The sequence below is a fragment of the Notothenia coriiceps genome, unplaced genomic scaffold, assembly GCF_000735185.1.
Source record: "Notothenia coriiceps isolate Sejong01 unplaced genomic scaffold, NC01 NC01_scaffold00004300, whole genome shotgun sequence".
In the NCBI taxonomy this organism is placed as follows: Eukaryota; Metazoa; Chordata; class Actinopteri; order Perciformes; family Nototheniidae; genus Notothenia; species Notothenia coriiceps.
Window position 1 is genome coordinate 88,836 of NW_011337001.1, and position 12,409 is coordinate 101,244.

At 39.2% G+C, this 12,409-nt stretch overlaps 2 protein-coding genes across 3 annotated transcripts; both read left to right on the top strand.

Moving 5' to 3' along the window:
- The first annotated feature begins 901 nt into the window (after positions 1 to 901).
- LOC104942180 (E3 ubiquitin-protein ligase AMFR-like) lies at positions 902 to 3,800 on the top strand. The gene is made up of 2 exons (XM_010767376.1): positions 902 to 1,158; positions 1,516 to 3,800. Exons 1-2 carry the CDS (start codon positions 1,064 to 1,066, stop codon positions 1,691 to 1,693), a joined length of 273 nt encoding a protein of 90 aa, XP_010765678.1. The 5' UTR covers positions 902 to 1,063; the 3' UTR covers positions 1,694 to 3,800.
- Positions 3,801 to 4,728: 928 nt separating this feature from the next.
- On the top strand, positions 4,729 to 7,602 carry gnpnat1 (glucosamine-phosphate N-acetyltransferase 1). Of its 2 annotated transcripts, none has more exons than XM_010767378.1 (6): positions 4,729 to 5,056; positions 6,077 to 6,243; positions 6,402 to 6,464; positions 6,693 to 6,820; positions 7,032 to 7,093; positions 7,374 to 7,602. In XM_010767378.1, exons 1-6 carry the CDS (start codon positions 4,848 to 4,850, stop codon positions 7,537 to 7,539), a joined length of 795 nt encoding a protein of 264 aa, XP_010765680.1. In that variant the 5' UTR covers positions 4,729 to 4,847; the 3' UTR covers positions 7,540 to 7,602. The 2 variants fall into 2 exon arrangements, with proteins under 2 accessions (XP_010765680.1, XP_010765681.1); XM_010767379.1 differs by lacking the exon at positions 4,729 to 5,056 and adding an exon at positions 5,100 to 5,222.
- The last annotated feature ends 4,807 nt before the right edge of the window (positions 7,603 to 12,409 follow it).

Here is a 12,409-nt window from a genome sequence, read left to right on the forward strand (position 1 = left end):
GTATTTTTTTTAAATATTGAAGTTGAAAGCATCAATCTGGTGCACTTTGAGAGCAACATGAAGAGATCTATGGATACCTCTCTCAGCACCCATATGAAACAGAACTGTAAACAGATTTTCTTTTTCTTTATGGATATTTTACAAATCACTCCCCTTTTAAACTGTATTCTTGTTTTACTGACATACTGTATAGTAGGCTATTTCATACCTGTTTTTCATTTATTCTCTTATTGTTTGTATAACTATAATGATCATATGAAGGTGTGCCGCGGAAATAATCTTTTGAATAATTTGTGACAAAACCATTCTAAACACTTAGAGTCCTTTAGCTCACCTGAGCCCCTCAGTCTGACAGGAGAGCACTCTCCTCCAGCTTGTTGTGGTAACAGCTCCTTATGTCCGTTAGTTAGTTAGTTAGTTAGTGCAGCTAGCTAACCAGATGCTAACATCATGGTCCCCGCTAGCACCGGTCCCTCTCTCTCCCTCACTCCCTCTCTCCCTCCCTCTCCCTCCTCTCTATCACACTAAATGCGCTATCGCCACACACACACAGAGCCGAGCTTGAATGACACAAGCACACGTGTATTTCCATGCAACTCTCTGATTGGTCTGGTGTGTTGCCTCTGTTGCGTTCACTGAACACGGGAAATTACAGTCCTGCCGTCGTCTCTTGTGTCATGATGAGGTTCACGTAAAGCACGGTTAATGTATTATATTATTGAGGTGTCTCAAATATACGTCAATCAAGTGGCACCTGCTAACGGGGTGGTGGATGATAGGTTTACATCTAAAAACATATTTTTCAAACATTATTATTTTAATTTTATTTTTCTTTCTTTTGTTACTTTTTTTTTAACGGTCCGCGATCTACCCGCACCACACTCGCGATCGACTGGTTGGCGACCACTGACCTAAAGGCAGATTGAAACAATTTGTCACATAATAAAGTATTTGTTTCTTTCATCAGGCAATAGAGCGTGCCCCTTCACAGCTGAACTCTGAGTCTAATGGGCAGGAGGGGTCCAGTGAGGCAGCTGAGCCGGGCCTCAGTGAGGCGGAAACCATGGAGGTCAGAGGGAGTCGCTTCTCTAAGTCGGCTGAGGAGAGGCAGAAGATGTTGAGGCAGAGGAAAGAAGAGATGGTCCAGCAGGCTCGCAGGTTGGGACATACACACTGCTTATTTTATAACTCATAGAATGTGCTGCTTGGCTATGGTTACATATTTAATGTGACTGTGATTATGCATCGTAGCTCAGCTGTAGAAATTGTGTTTTGGGAAATAGACCCTTCTTTGTGGGTCGAGTTTGTCTTGGTCTGTGGAAGGAACAGACACAAAACAATTTTTAAAAGCCGTCTTTGTTTGGCTACCAGAATAGCTAATCTGTACACGACTAATAAGTAGAACCTCTGTTCACAGCTGGTAGACATTTATGGTTGCCTTTTTCCCCTTAAAAAAAACAAACCCATATTCTGTTCCCATGATCATGCTGTATGTTGTTTATTACTCCCTTCTAGGAGATATATGTACAACAGTCCAGAGGATCCGGACGTGGATTTGCCTGAACTGGAGGAGGAAGAGGAGGAGGAAGAGGAGGACACTGGTCCAGAATTGAACTTGACTACGTTGAGACGTAGAACCATGGCAGCAGCTGCAGAGAGACGCATGCAGAGTCAACAAGACCCAGAACCCTGAGGGCACAGATTGTTTTCAGCAGGAGAGTCTACCACATCATCATCATCATCATCACAAGAGGCACAGACAGAGCTATTTCAACCCTGCTCCATTTGGTATACAGTCAGTGGTTATCAACTATTCAAAACCATCATTAAAAAGCATTGCTAACATGGCCTTTGGACTGTTTCGAGCTGCCTTAATAAGGTGGGACTATTGTGAATGGCCTCTGCATTACTGATTCCAGAGTGTTTGGAACATTATATCAATCGATGGGTGCAAGTCAAGAAATGCAAGGTTGCATTGCCCTTTATTCACGTGCCACACATTGAACCACCAGCTTCAGCAGGGAGTCACATTTAGGACTGGCTGTCAGAAATGAGCATGCTTTGCATTCAGAGAGAAGGGGTTTGAAGGTGTCTTTACTAGGTAAAAGCTATTTGGGTCTTTGTTTGTTTTCCTTTTATCAGACTTTATTTTCACTTGTTTTGCTAATGGCGAGCAGCTACGTATTCTGAGTGGAGAAACTCATCTGATGTATTTGTGCGTTATTATTTTATGGGTTTCGACTGTGAATTAACTGTAGGCAAAATCACATGTTCTTATTTCTTACCTTGGAGTAAGAGAATGTCACTTTAGTATTGTTCAGCCTTTCTGTCAAATATGAATGTTCCTATCAACATAATGCTGCAGACAAAGTGTTTTTGACCCACGTGGGTTCTGTATTTAGGGTGAAATATCATCCATTGCAACCAGTTTTGTTATTTAACACACAGTGGACATGTACATCTTAGTTTTTCTAATACTGTTTGCTTGAGATGCATAGGCAACACGGGATGTAGTATATTTTGTACAAGTTCTCTCAGTCTTTAACTAGCATCTCAAAATGGTCAGTTCTCTCTTAATAAGATCATATTATGTTCTACTGAATATAACCGTGGGTCATTTGTGTCCATCATTTTGGAACGAAAGTGCAAGTAGAAATTGTTGGTCTGTGACTGCTCTACTTGCTGGAAGACTCTTTGCTACTCATCCAAGAGGCTTTGGCAGCAGAATTAGAAGTAAAAAGTAATCAAGAGTCGACAACAAGTTTACTGAGCTTTGGACTTATTGGTTCTGGATATTTAATTACCTGAACGTTTTTTTGAATGATCGTATCTGCCTTTGACTAATCACATTGAGGAATGCTAGTTTATAACTCGTAGTAAAGGACATAATCATCCTCTGCTTAAATATATTTTTAAGTAGTGCAGTTGTTACAACCCAAGAGAATCACTTTTATAAAAATACCTAGAATAACCAAAAGACATTAAGAGTAGCTTAATGAATCTTTAAACATTATAACTAACAGTAAAGTCTACTAACAGAAGACTCAAGGTGCTGGCCAACATGAACATGAAGAAGGAAGACTCCGTGTGATCTGGGCCCCCTCCCTCTAACTTAAGCCAACAATTAAACTAAACCTAAAATAAATACAATCAGTGAACACAGGATTACAAATTAATAGGAAAAATAACCACATCACATCAGTCCCAAATACAAGCTGCTGCTGCTGCTGAAGGAGGAGGGTGGAAAGACACAACACGCCATGAATGAAAAGCAGATGCACATCCTTTCCAGTATTGTCAAATATCACTGCATCTGAAGTTTGTTATCAATGGACATAAAATATGGACGCTGTGTTTGTTATTAGTTTAATTTTTTGTTATAAGAGTGCAAGGGCAGTGTGAGGTGAAATGCGCATGAATAAGTGCTTTTGTTTCCTTATCCCAAAGAACAGCCCACAGACTTCCACTTAAAGCTGAAGTGTTGTGATTTCTACTTTGTGTTTATTTCTTTGTTTTGAAGGTGTTGTAAGATGATACAGTATAGGATTTTTGATTTCAGATTTCAATTTGTCACAATTTACAAAAAGAAGTTGGACTATTTTGTTTAATATCCATGATATATTTTCCTGGTTATCTTTCATAACTATTAATGACAGAACTTTTTGGACTGAGCTTTCCTGTATGTTTGTGCCTAAATCAAGATTGGTTCGGTTATGGATAATTTCTGTAAATGTAGTTTTTGTAAAATATGTGAATACAAAAGACTTAATAAACAGAGCTTCTCCAGCTTTTTAACGAAACATGGTAATTTAATATTTTGTATTGAGACAAAACCCACCTTTGTTGATGCTTTGTTAATGTTCACCACCTTTGCTAATGTAAATCAAATTGTATAAGTAATAGTGAAGCCTTCCCAATGAGTAGTGGCCAGTATTTATACATTGGACCTTTGAGTTGATTAGTCTAATGTGTACGTGTGAGTGCTCTGACAGGCAATCAGACTAAATGACTGATTAGAGTCATATATCAGTCTGATCAAATATGAAATGGTTTCTGTTAATATCAGTTTACTTTTATTTTTGTTATTTAATGAAATGCTTATAAAGTTAACAAAAACATATAAGGAATACAGTTTGTTAAACATTTTATTAAAAGAGGTACATGCATATTTAACTTAAATATATTTTTATTGCATTTTAGATCACTATAAAACTGAATGCTGAATTTGTATTTTATTGTACTGGTGAATATTAGGTAACAAGTCAGAACATTAACAATAACAACCAAACAGCACATATAATGTTTGCCTTCATAAACAATAACACTTGCTTTCTGTAAACACATGTTAATCCCACATAACAGCGTTAATAGCCTACTTATGCTATATAAATAAACTTGCCTTGCATTGCCTTGTTATATGCATAAAAAAGTTACTATCTGAGAGGGGTGTGTACTTTTACTGATGCATTGACGTCATCGGCCAACAGTAGCAGCCAACAGATCAGCCACGTGTGCTTATTATCACTACCCGATCCGTACCCGATCACACAACCTGTGCTTCACGTATATAGGCTGTATGGAGGTATATATACGGGTATCAAACCTGCTTGTCATCACCGTAAGAACGATGTCTGGTAATAAGTCTGTCAAAAAGGACACGTTTTAAGCGATTCAATAAAGTTCGCAAAGTTCTGAACAGGCATCTCCACAGTCACCTATACTGTCTAGTCCAATCTGTAGGCGTCCTGATATATCAACATCATAAAACACAGCTTAAAACGCGTACTGAATGCGGATTAAAGTATTCCTATGGAGGCTAATATACTATACCATAAACATACTAAAAAATGAATGTGAACGACACGTGTATAACGAGAACGTGCGGTGAAAAAGAGTCGAAGCGATCACACTTTCCATTTCCTGGTCCGTCCACAGTGGGTCCTCAAAGACGCCTCACACTGGAGTATCACCAGCTAATCTCCTACACCGGTTGTCATTCATTTATCTCACTCTGCGAATACTTTACTAGACCTTCTTTCGGGTGTGTTTGCCACAGGTAAGTGATTAAAAATAGTTAGCTAGCGGATTAGCCTTTGGGGATTGCGCCATGGATGAATGGGTGACGCTTATGTGAACTTCAGCTCTGACGCTGTCTAAGCTATACATAGTTTACTCATGTGTAGGTGGCTTCTTGAAGCTGTTTGACAGGACACAGGAGAAAAGTATGACGCTTAAAAAAACATATCAATGCAGTTGTTTAGCTTCCTACTTAATTCATTAAGTAATGACAGTTATTAGACTTGTTGTGTGATGCTAACGTTAGCCAGACAAACATTACCCTTTAAACATAGGAGTGTAACTTTATTTGACAAACATGTTTTAATATAAGCAGTAGAATCAAATTTTAGACTTGGTACATTACTCGAGGTAAACACAGGGAAGGAGGAAACCCCTGAATAGTAATTATATGAGCCATACCATTTGAATGAATACAAGTAAAAAGGCTACATCAGAAGGGGATACGAATAATAATAATACAACTAATTTAAATTAACATGACGCGGTAAACTATAGTAATTGTGTTTTGCTGCCATGGAAACTAGAATTATGACGCATTAGTCATAGTTAGATAGTTTAGATGAGGAGGAAACATTTAGTAGGACAGTCCCTCTCCAGATTACATATCCTGGGCCAGATCCTGGAAAGAAAATCATTTATGAATGCTGTAAGGTGAGGTCAGGCTTTAGCACAGACCTTACAGAATGCTAAAGACGGAAATCACTTTATAATGTATTATTGAAAGATGATCAACATTGAAATTAATATGTAAGTGTTCCCTTGTCCAACTAGCTTATCGACTCCTGGAGTGTGGCAGTAAAGTAATGAACACTTTTTTTACCAATTGAAACTTTATTTGTCAGGTCAAAGTTCTATGTGATTTAGAACAGACAAATCCAGTCTGATGGGCTGATATATTCTGTGTGTCATATTTCCTGTATTTTCCATATACCATTTGTCATGGGTGTGTGTTGGTGGACTTACCGGTTACTTACTGCCTATGTGTGTGTTTCCGTAGAAGAGATTGTGGAATGCTGCTAAACGAGACTCCAATTTTTGAGCCCTCCCTCCTCCAGGAGCTGGACTGGAGTAGCAACACTGTCCCTTTCTCTCCCCCCATCTCTCCCTCCAGCCCGGGGGAGGGCCTGGTGCTGAGGCCCCTCTGCACGGCAGACTTCCACAGGGGTGAGTCAAAGACTGCATACACAACATATTACAGACCAGCATTTGATGTGGAAAGCATGTTTGTTGTCCCATGGCATCCTACTGTATATGGAGGATCTTGGGAATTTCATATTTTAATTCAACATTTATATAATTTAATAACAGTTGTTGTGTTCTAGGATTCTTCAAAGTTTTATCTCAACTCACCACAACGGGGGACGTCACACCAGAGCAGTTCACGAGTAAGCTTAGCATAATGCTACATTTACCACTTGCAGTTTTCATATTTAAAATCCTAAAGTGTTACCAACTTGCATCTTGTGCCAAAACAATCACAACACATACATATTTGACATGCATTCGATCACATATTTGAGAAGAGAGAGAACCCTTATCCTAAAAAAAGAACTTTATATACAATCCTGTGTAAGAAAAGATCAGTGAACTGTTTATTATCTAATTGCTTCCAGAAAAGTTTGATCATATGAAGAAGTCAGGAGACTACTACGTCGTTGTGGTGGAGGACACAAACCTGAGACAGATCGTTGCCACAGCCACCTTGATCACAGAACATAAATTCATCCACTCCTGTGCTAAGGTAAATTACACCCCGTAAAGCTATTTTAATTTCCTCTAAAGAAGTTACTTATTAATGAAGTGGTTATCAGAATGGTGACTAGTATCACCATTGTTCCTAACCATAAGAAAAGTTCCAAATACTTTTTGGTTCACTTGTAACTTTGGAAATTCAATTTGCATAATAACCATAATGTTTTTAATGGATATCCTCTATTCTGTTTCATTTGTAGAGAGGCCGGGTGGAGGAAGTAGTAGTCAGTGACGTGTGCAGAGGGAAGCAGCTGGGTAAACTGTGAGTATAGAGAACCTTCTCTTTGTCAAAGCTAGTTGAGTAGCACTTGACATGTTTTGGCTCTCTGAAACCTGATGTACTTATGATTCTGTTTTCTTCAAGTTTGTATCTTCTTGGTCGAATGCACTTATTGTAAGTCGCTTTGGGTAAAAGCGTCAGCTAAATGCAATGTGATGTAATGTCCCACAAATCAAACATCACAAACATAATGCAGTTATTTAGGATTTTAATGAGCTTTATTTTCATGTTCCTCTCTGTTGTTTTCTCTCTGTCCCTGTAGGTTGGTTTCAGTTCTTACTCTTCTCAGCAAAAAACTGGAATGCTACAAAATCACACTTGAATGTTCACCCACCAATGTGGCTTTCTACCAAAAGTTTGGCTACACCGCATCGCACGAGACTTACATGCAGTGTCGATTTCCCAACGAAGGACAGCAGAAGCTTTAAACCTCCGTTTTTGGAGGGGATGGACCACACCTTTTATCTACTCGCTGAAACATCAAAACAAAATGTCTTAAGAATTAGGAGAGCTGGCCAAGGATGAGTCAGGGGTTGTGATCCTGAACTCAACACTGAGTAAACATAAATGGACGTTGAAGCCGTACGGTACAACACCATCCTCCACCCCTTTGGTAACCATAGCTACCCATAGCTACCTCACCAGGGTGGAGCTCTGCCATCATCTTCCTCCAGCATACGAAGAAACTAATGTCAGTTACTCTAAATGTCTTCTCATTGTGTTTCTAACAATAAGTTGTTTTCTGGGAACTTACTTAGAAAATAATGATCTTTATGACTTATCCAATTGCCAGTAAATACAATTGCTTAGGATTTATAGATGAAATTTAAGTTGTCTCTTTTTATAATATGTTCTTTGGTACAAAGTGCTCTATATGCTTGACAGTAATGTTGCTGGATAACTAATGAGGGTTTTAACACTACAAGACATGAATCAATAATATCAAGACTGTTATAATGTATAATATTTCTAGTGGAAAAAAAAGGTTTATATTTCAGTGGTGAGGAATTAACGTTTTGTATTTGGCCGACATTTTAATTTTGATTCCAGGTGTGAAAGAAACATTTTGTGATGAGAAATGGATAAAAAATGATTTTTATTAATGGACTATTATTTAAGTTATATAATTATGCTGTTATTCTGGAGAACAGGGGTACATATTTAATGTAATTTATTTTCAGAATATGATATAATCACATAAAATATTCTATGATCTACTGTGTTTGTTTCCCTATTTTTCTACTAATGTACACACATTTGTTTTATATGAAACACTCATTTAAAAGCAATGATATAAAATGGCATTTAAAAACACTAATTTAAAAGCAAAGATACATGAATCACAGTTACAGTGCAGTGTGAGATACACACATCTGAACGAACCCTCCTTTGAAAAATTATAATCTGACCCCATGGTACCTTTTTAGTTTTCGCCAAAACGATTCTTTTTTACTTTAAATGCACATAGTTAAATTGACCTTGTCTTTCTAGGACTTTTTTGGTATCCTCCGTGAACCAGGGTCTTGAAACCAAAACTAATTCCTGTACCCCATTGTACCTTTTTAGTTTTTGCCAAACTATTCCTCTTTTCTTTAAATGCCCATTAGTTCATTTTAAGTTGTCTTTTCTAGGACCTTTTTGGTGTCCTCCGCGAACCAGGGTCTTGAAACCAAAACCGCACACGCAGGGGACTTCAACCCCAATAATGACTTTAACTACCTTTGGGGGGACTCAACACAAGGCAATTCAAAGTGCTTTACAAAAATGAAAGAAATTAAGAAAATTGAGTCCCCCCAAAGGTAGTTAAAGTCATTATTGGGGTTGAAGTCCCCTGNGATTTTGAAGCTGGGCGTGTCTGAAGCTTGGCGATTTTTTGCGAGCAACGCGACCAACAACCAATCACATGAATCTCCCGCCCCCGACATACAAAGCAATAGCAATGTTAAAACGAAGTAAACTGGATATAAACTCTCCAAACAGGCGAAAAACCTACCAGTTTCACCCACCTCCCTCCATGCCTGGTTCCTCCGGTTTGTATCCCGGTAAATACTTCTGGTCGTAAAGAACCGGGTGATTTGCTACCGTAATATCTCGTTTGGAATATGAGGAAATGAACTGCGGTCTGGCTCTCCCAGCTTGCACGCGGTTTGATTGGCTAGTGCTTGCACTTGCGGGATTTGCATAAACGGGATTTGATTTGCTCGAGCCTCAAAAGTTGAACATTGTTCAACTTTTGATGCCGATAGATGCTCGTGATGCTTGCAAAGCCATGCCATGCTCCCCACAATGCAGTTCGGCGAAGATTAAAAATCTTCTACGTCACCCCATTCAAGTGAATGGGCGAAGCGTTGAAAGCATTTTTCGATGCCTGTAGTGTAGACGGGCCGTTAAGGTGTCAGGATTAGGGAAACCATTATTGTGAAGTTTCAGCGCTTCTGTATACTTTCTTGAGAATGTCTTGACTTTCCTGAAGATGTCTGGATTTTGCCAAGAGCATTTTGTTCATTGTTTGGTTAAGACTGCCTGGACGTTGCATCTTGATTGTGATTGTTTTCTAAGGGTCCTTTGTCTTTGCTAAAGATGACTAACTGTTTGACTAATTGTGTCAGAAAGCCCTTACTGGGAAGTTATGGCTCGATGTACTTTCCTATGAGTGTCTGGACTCTGGCTAACAAACTGTATGTGGCTAAATTGTTGGTTTGCTGATGGTGTTAAGTAGATTAAGGGTGTCTGTTGTTTGCCAACAGTGTCTCTGGTCTCTGGTATTAGACTAAGATCACATTGTTTGGCTAATGATGTTCTGGACCCTCCTAAGAGTGTCTGGACTTTCCTAAACTCATCTGTAGTTTGCTATGGGTGTCTAGATCTCCCTAAGAGTGCTTTAAGGTGGTCTTATGTTGCTAACGCTGTCTTTGTTCGTTGCTAAAGGAATGGATTTTTCTAAAGTTGTCAGGACTTTTGAATTATTTAAAGTTTCTATTTGCCTAAGATCGCCTGGACTTCACTGGGTATCTCGATTACGATTGGTCTGCAAGTTTCCCCAACAGTGTCACCATTTTTTTCTCGGAATCAGAATGATTGAACTCGTGCCTCCGACGTGTCCTCCTACCTGTCTTGTGGCGATGATGATGATGGTGGTGGTGTCTGACGTGGTGCTGGTGGGCGGAGATGTGGACGTGTTGGGCGAGGACGTCGGCCAGCCTCCCTCCGGCCGCCCCGCTCCCCCCACTGCGGGTGGAGGAGGAGGAGGAGGAGGCCGTGGAGGAGGTGTTGGTGGAGGAGGTGCCGTGGATGGCTCTGTTTATCCATCGCTCCATGCTGATGCTCCCGTCCCGACTGGACGTTGTTGTTCCTCCAACGCCTCCTCCTCCTCCTCCTCCATCTTTTTCTTCTTCCTCACCGTCACCTCCTTCCTCTTCATCGCCCTGACCCTCACCCTCCGAGCCTGAGGAGGTATCTGAGGGGGGGAGAAGAGAGGAGTTGAAACTTGAAACAAAGCACCACTCAGCTTCCAGAGAACAAACGGACCTCTGCATCTGTTGGGGAAATACTGAATGTCCTCTTCCAACATGAGTTCCACATGCTAACAAAGGTATTAACTGTAGCTGTGAACATGACAGGATGTGTGATTACCTAGAAGAGCATCAGGACTGTTTGAGGCATATGATAGCTATGTGATTAACATGATGATTCAGCCTCTATGGAGAGAGACATATGACAAGCATGATCATTTCTGACGTGGAGCTAATCTGAAGTAAACATTGAATACTGCTTTCTGTTCCTCCATCTTGTGACTGTGGAACTCCCTCTCTTGGATATCAGCATGTGAAGGACACTGTTCAGGAACTAGTTGATGCTCTGTATGTGATGACTACTTCCATTCTGGAGAGGATCACAGATACATGGATCCTGAGATTCAAGCTCACCGGGGACCAGTGAGAAGCCGGGGACCAGTGAGATTTAACATTTTTAAATATTCAGAAAAAGTCAGAATCTTTTAATTTTGAGAAAAAGTCAGAATTTTGAGAAAAAGTCAGAATTTTGAGATTTATTTACATTTTACTGATTGTCCTTTTTTTTATTCTAACCTTTTATGCTCTTAACCTTTTTTATATTACCATATTTTATTCAATATGTTCCTTGCTAACTTTTTATTTTATATTCTCCTCGCATTGTGAAGCAACTTGAGATGTTGTTGTTTTTAAAGTGTGCTATATAAATTAAATGTAATATTATTATTATTACAATGACAGAAGTAGAAATGGTGGACTAGGGCTGCACGATATTTATTTTTGATGGATATTGCAATTGCGAGATTATTTACAACATCATAGGGAATGCAAATTATTTTAAGATTGCTGATATTATCATCAAAATATAATTACAATTTGGCTAGCGCTCAAAAACATTGTACGTGATAGGCTAAGGGACATCTCTAAGCAGTTGACACATCACAGCAGACCTTTTTGAAAATGAAAACATGAAAAAAAATTCCCAGTTCTGCTCAAAATACAAATATGAACCTGGGTTAAGTCAAACTTCTCTCTCTTTAAATAGAATATTTTCTGGTTTCTTTACTTCTTTATCAGAAGTATATTACATTTCGTTGACATCTGAGTACATCATGTTAGGCTTTTGGACACAAGGATCAACTTTTTTCGCCATTTTCTGACATTTAAAGACAAAAAATATATACATTTTAATCAAGAAAGTAATCAACGAAATAACTGGCATTGAGAATAATCAAAGGTTAGCATCCTCTAAATCAAACCGTTAAAAACAAGTGACCCTTTAACATCCACTCCAATAATAAGTGGAATATATATTTGCTTTATTCAGAGACAGACAGAAAAATAGTTTCCGTGTTATGGTTATTTTGTCAGTAGCCTGGAAATGTTTCAGCTCCCATCTGTTTAGAGTTGCCGTGGGGGGGGTGGAGTAAAGTTTGTTTTACAAAGAATGTGTGCAAATGTGTGTGTATGAGTGTGTGTGTGTGTGTGTGTGTGTGTGTGTGTGTGTGTGTGTGTGTGTGTGTGTGTGTGTGTGTGTGTGTGTGTGCACATGTTTTGCATGTGATTTCCATAATGCCCAGAGCATTGTGGGACTAATAGTGGTTATATGAATAACAACAGAAGCTGACCCAGTTCTCACACACACACACACACACACACACACACACACACACACACACACACACAAAACAACACATAAACACACACACACACACACAGGTGCATTTTTCCCACAGCGCGGTAAGTTAGTCCAACAACCATCCAAACGAAAAAGAAAGCTCAGAAG